We start from the raw sequence: 6221 nt of genomic DNA on the forward strand, positions 1-6221 counted from the left end.
AAAGATCAAACACAATTTTTAATATAACTCCGACTGGATTCGTCTGAAAGAAGAAAGTCATATACACCTAGGATGCCTCGGGGGTGAGTAAGACGCAGCCTAATTTTCATTTTTTGGTGAACTAACCCTTTAAAATTGTGGATACAAGCAAACAATTGTACACATATATGATGTATTTTGGTAAACGCTGGGTTTATGATGGTTTCATTTTAGTTTGTTCCAATGACTGTTAGTGGCATCCCTCTGTGTTGTGGCTGTATTTCTCCTTGTGCTGCTTTGTATGGTGTAATACTGACCTCACAACCTCGTTTCCTCTGAATAAAAACTGTATGTTGTGTATCTGCAGAGCCAAAGGCTTTCAGCATCAGAGAATGACAAATGGCGCTATGAATGTTGAGATTGGGAACCCAGCCTATAAAATTTATGAAGGAGAGCAAGATGACGACGTTGGAGAATTGTTGGATGCTGACTTCACACTGGATCCTGACAAAGTAAGATGACAGCAAACTACATACATTTTAAAAGATGCTTTATTTCACTACTCTAAAACAATATTAGAGGAACACTTAAAATTCCATTGATCCATTTCATAACATGTGAATTCCTCAGAGCCCAGTTATTGTAATGATTGCAGCAGTAGGGTTCCGGAAGATATTTGCAGATATTTGTTTTTGTTTTGTTTTTTTATTCATCAAGGACACATCAAGGAAATTGATCACTCATCATAGATGGCAGTAAAATGACACATTTATAATGTTACAAAAGTGTTTTTTCAGCTAAAGAATCGGTCTGATCCCATATATTTCCAACTTTTTCTTTTGTAGCCGACCAACTTCACAAATCCTGTGTATGCTACTCTGTACATGGGAGCTCACAACAGCCGCAACTCCCTGGCCAGTACAGATGAGAAGAAGGAGCTGCTATCACAGGGGGACGAGGAGCCCGCACATGACATTTACAAGAAGGGTTATTATATCCATAACTCGGTGTCCTTGAGCAAGCATGGCAGATGGCACATTTTGAGATGAGATGAATGAGGAAGTTAAATGAGATTTATTTGGTAGATTGGCGCTATATGACTAGAAATGGCCACCTGAGGATTTTGTTAGTATGGTCACTGTGAAATTACTTACCTTAAGATTTAGACCTATTTATTCACATTAATTTATACTTAATTGACACTCACTAGTAAACTAGCATCAGTTGATGATGAAGAAGGTAATGTTTCCCAAATAAAATTGTATAATATCAGCTGGCAAATCCAAACTTAAGTGGACAAGTAACACAACCATAACACAAACGACACCACAGGGTGGCACACCACAGCCATATCACCCTGCAGCCCAAGACTGGTTGCCCACTGAAGCTAAGCATGGTTGAGCCTGATCAGTACCTGGATGAGAGACCTCCTGGGGAAAACTAGGTTGCTGCTGGAAGAGGTGTTAGTGTAAGCAGCAAGGGGTGCTCACCCTGCAGTCTGTGTGGGTTCTGATGCCCCATTATAGTGATGGGGACAGTATACTGTAAAGGAAAAAAAAGTGTCCTTTAGGTGAAACATTAAACCGAGGTCCTGACTCTCTTTGGTCATTAAAAATCCCATGGCACTTCTCATAACGAGTTTGTAACCCTTGAAGCCCTGGCCAGATTCCTCCGTTGGCCCTTATCAACCATGGCCTCCTAATAAACCCCCTCCACTGAATTGGCTCTATCACTCTCTCCCCTCTCCAACTATCGCTGGTGTGTGGTGAGCGCACTGGCACCGATGTACTGTGGCCGCCGTCGCATCATGCAAGTGGATGCTACACACTGGTGGTGGGTGAGGAGAGATGATGCTTTTTTGTTGGGAACTAACCGAAGGCTCAAGTTCATTGCAATAAACCAACTTTCGTAGAGAGGACTTGTCTTGTGCTTCATACAGGGCGTGGTCACATGAATAAGCCCGCTGATATAATTGGCAACATGAACAAGTTGCATTAGAACACCATGATGCACAGTGTAATAAGATGGCATGCAGTCGTGACAGCGACATTGCGTACCTTGTGTATAAAAGACGTGCAACGCAAGTGAGGATACATCTAGATTATATAATCTAGCAAAAGAATTTGCCAAAAATCAGATTTCAGACCCAATGCCAGTGTCCAAAGTTGGAAACGTGGAGGGTTCACCCTAGGGGTGTGCAATATATATCATCTATGATCAAATCATGTTGTTTTAACAATGAGCCAACACATTGATCATCTAACCTCTTCCTCACCTTGTCATGGTCCTGAGGTTCAGATGACACCAACACAGAAAAGACAGTAGAGGAGGAGGAGGAATGGGTCCACCTCTCCCGTCGCCTCCTCAGAGGAGTTTGAGACCAATGCAGTCCTCCCAACACCATTTATGTCGGCTGCAGCTTTCCCCGAGGGGCCTGTTATCACTGCAGAACGTTCAGAGGCGGCCAAGAGCACTGCAGTGCCCCTGGAAGTGGCCATCTTCTCAGTGTCACCACGCTCTCATAAGCGGAGGGAAAGAAAGTTTCCCTCCACCCCACAAGCATCAGTGGTTCCAAGTTCAATGGACCTGGATGACCCGACTCTGGTGATCCCAAGTCTGGTGGTCCTGGAGGACTTGACTCAAGTGGTCCCAAGTTCAGTGGTCCCAGAGGTCCCTGAGCAACCCACTCCATAAAGTCCATTCCAGCTTCCCAGGAGCCTGTCTCAGAGCCTATTCCAGAGCCTGCTCCAGACTGGGAGTTTTCAGAGTCCACTCCAGAGTTCGCTCCAATCTAGGAGATTCCACCCGCATCAGAGTCCACTCCAAAGCCCGCTCCAGTCTGGGAGCCCTCAGAGACCAATCAAGAGCCCACTCCAGTCCAGGAGTGGACTGCTACACAGAGGCCGCTACAGAGCCATCCGATCTCACTGCTGCTGCCATAGTCAAGAAGGTCCGCTAAGTCCATTCCAGCTTCCCAGGAGCCTGTCTCAGAGTCTATTCCAGAGTCTGCTCCAGTCTGGGAGTTTTCAGAGTCCACTACAAAACTAGCTTTAGTCCGAGAGCCCTCAGAGTCCACTCCAGAGTCCGCTCCAATCCAGGAGCCCGCAACAGAGTCCACTCCATAGCCCGGTCCAGTCTGGGAGCCCTCAGAGACCAATCAAGAGCCCACTCCAGTCCGGGAGCCTGGCCCAGGAGGCTGCTTCAGAGTCTGCTCTGGCCCAGGAGGCCGCTTCAGAGTCTGCTCTGGCCCTAGAGCCTCTCAAAGACCCACAGGGTCCAGTTCCTCCCTGGCACTCCATTCCTGTTCCACCAGTGCCTGCCTGGTCAGTTCCGCTAGCTCCGCCCTGGCCTTCAGCTGGGACTCCAGACACGTCGGGGCCATCCTGTTTCATCCTTCTGGCTTCGCCCTGGTCCTCAGCTGGGACTGCAGACATGCTGGGGTCATCCTGTTCCGTCACTCCTACTCTGTCCTGGCCCTCAGCCAGGACTCCAGACACAACTAAACCTTCCTGGTCTGTCACTCTTGCTACGCCCTGGCCTTCAGCCGGGACTCCAGAGACACCTGAGCCTTCCTGGTCTGTCCCTTCGACTCCGCCCTGGCTCTCAGCCAGGACTCCAGACAAGTTTGAGCCTTCCTGGTCCATCCTTCCGGCTCCACCCTGGCCCTCAGCCAGGTTATCTGCCAGAATTTCTGATTCGCTGGATCCCCCATGGCTCAACCCTCCTGTCCCTCCCTGGTTATCCACATTGGTCCTGAACTGCCTTAAGACTTCTTAAGCTGTCTCACCAGCTACTTGTCTCCTTAGTGTTACTTTTGCCTGTCTTTTGTTTGTCTTGGTGTGTCTGTCTGGTCTGATCGTGTTGTTTGTCGCTTTGTTTTGTTGGTGTTTGTCAGTCTTGCGTTCGATTGCCAGGGGTCCTTTTGAGAGGAGTAGTGTCAGGGTTCTGTCACTTTGGTCTGGTTTATTCTTGGTACTGAGCTCGTGGCCAACATGTAGACGAGAGAGAGCACATGGCCCAAGTGAATGAGGGGTAATGTGACAGAGCCCTGACACATATTTTTACATGAGAATTTTAACACTTTACCCTCAGAGAGACTATTGAGGAGTCCGATGTGCAAATTAAATCGCTACAAAAACTCTTTTGTGTCAACTGCGGTTCAATTATTCAACAGAGAATTACAAAAAAGAGATTTCATATCAGTATACTGTAGCTTTTATTTTTATTTAGGTATGTGTAATTTATTGTATGTATGTACTGTGCTATGTGAGTTTAATGTTGTGTACCGGCCATGCCATGGTTGTCCAAGATGAATTTCCCAGAAATGGGACAATGAAGTATATTCATTCATTATTCATTCAGTAGACAACCAGATTCAACTGTTAGCTCATTCCTTCTGCCAGCTGCACTGGCAGAGCGGGGTTGGAATGAGTGAGGGCTTCAGACTGGGCTTAGGCTGTTTTCACCTGAATTAAAGATTTCTCACATTGTTTAGTCCATTCCCACTTTTTGGATTTATTCAGTAGTTCGAGCAACAGTTTCAGCCTGTTAGCTATATTTGGCACATATTTCACGTAATAAGACAACAGCCTCAAAAAAAGACTGAAGCTGACTCACATTTTGTTCTTCATGATTTTCAGTCCAAAACTCTGCAGTCTCTGCAAGGTGGCTTCCAGGTTACTCAAATTTTACTGAACCATTGGCCCCCAGCAAGACCGGAAAAGAGATCCTCAATAAGCTTCAGGGGATACTGCTCTGGGGTCAGAACACATCTGAGTACTTCTTGGAGTTTTGTGTTTCCAATGACCAGATGGACCTCTTGCCAATTCAGCTTAATCTTTTCCAGCCAAGTCCTTCCTAGCATTGCCCTCGATAATGTATAGTGATAGTTTTCTTTTTTGCATATTGAGTTCAACTGTCACCTCAATTATCCCTTTAACAGGAACTATCTCACCAGTGGCTGTGGGGTGCGATGCGATGCGATGCGGCAGCATTTCTTTAAATGTCGTCTCTGACACTAATGATACCGCAACTCCTGTGTCCACCTGCATACGTACTGGATTCCCATCCAGAAGAGGAGTCACCCAGTAGCCTCATTCGTCTCCTGAAACAGAAAAAACACATAAAGCATCCTTGTCCTCTGTTACCGAATAACTTTGTGTTTGCTGGGTTTTTTCAATTTGGTTCACATGCTTTTGTTTGAATTTTTTAGGGCCAGTGTTTTTACTTGGTTGTGCCTTTTTATTTTCGACACATATTTTTACATGAGAATTTTAACACTTTACCCTCAGAGAGACTATTGAGGAGTCCGATGTGCAAATTAAATCGCTACAAAAACTCTTTTGTGTCAACTGCGGTTAAATGATTCATAACAAACGAATTTGTTGAGATTTCATATCAGTATACTGTAGCTTTTATTTTTATTTAGGTATGTGTAATTTATTGTATGTATGTACTGTGCTATGTGAGTTTAATGTTGTGTACCGGCCATGCCATGGTTGTCCAAGATGTCATGACACTAAAGTTGGCACTATAGCTTCGTCTTTGATTTTGTTTGCCAGCACAAGTTAGTCAAATCGTTCAGTATAGACAGTCTACTGTTCTGCTGATTCATCAAATTATCCAATACTACCGATTAATCAGATTTATTCAGTAGTTCGAGCAACAGTTTCAGCCTGTTAGCTATATTTGGCACATATTTCACGTAATAAGACAACAGCCTAAAAAAAAGACTGAAGCTGACTCACATTTTGTTCTTCATGATTTTCGGTCCAAAACTCTGCAGTCTCTGCAAGGTGGCTTCCAGGTTACTCAAATTTTACTGAACCATTGGCCCCCAGCAAGACCGGAAAAGAGATCCTCAATATGCTTCAGGGGATACTGCTCTGGGGTCAGAACACATCTGAGTACTTCTTGGAGTTTTGTGTTTCCAATGACCAGATGGACCTCTTGCCAATTCAGCTTAATCTTTTCCAGCCTGCTAATGTTGACTGACTGGCTCAAAGTACATACACACAGAATGCTATAGAATTATTGCTTTAATATTGTCTTTGAATGTTTATTTAGAATATTACAAGTTCTAGAGGAATTTAAGTGAGGAAACAAATATGTCTCACCTCAAAACGAACATAAAACAAACATAACAGAACCATATAAAGTTTTTTTTACGCGAGCACATTTAAACTTCAGGATTAACACTTTCATTCATTTAAAACACTACTCCACATAGGAAAAACAGACAT

General features: G+C 44.6%; 1 protein-coding gene across 1 annotated transcript; it reads left to right on the forward strand.

Annotated features, from left to right (window-relative positions):
- The first annotated feature begins 272 nt into the window (after positions 1 to 272).
- LOC107565009 (low-density lipoprotein receptor-related protein 1-like) lies at positions 273 to 1028 on the forward strand. Its single transcript, XM_016250193.1, has 2 exons — positions 273 to 491; positions 825 to 1028. The coding sequence occupies exons 1-2, from the start codon at positions 330 to 332 to the stop codon at positions 1026 to 1028; spliced, it is 366 nt and encodes a 121-aa protein (XP_016105679.1). The 5' UTR covers positions 273 to 329.
- The last annotated feature ends 5193 nt before the right edge of the window (positions 1029 to 6221 follow it).

This window comes from Sinocyclocheilus grahami, unplaced genomic scaffold (assembly GCF_001515645.1).
Source record: "Sinocyclocheilus grahami isolate Dianchi unplaced genomic scaffold, SAMN03320097.WGS_v1.1 scaffold973.1, whole genome shotgun sequence".
Taxonomy (NCBI): domain Eukaryota; kingdom Metazoa; phylum Chordata; class Actinopteri; order Cypriniformes; family Cyprinidae; genus Sinocyclocheilus; species Sinocyclocheilus grahami.

What these genes read in the sequence shown, in the direction of transcription:
- LOC107565009 (XM_016250193.1), top strand. Translation starts at nt 330, where the DNA reads ATGTTGTGTATCTGCAGAGCCAAAGGCTTTCAGCATCAGAGAATGACA. An exon ending in TCACACTGGATCCTGACAAA is followed by an intron (nt 492 to 824) that starts GTAAGATGACAG and finishes TTTCTTTTGTAG; the next exon opens with CCGACCAACTTCACAAATCC.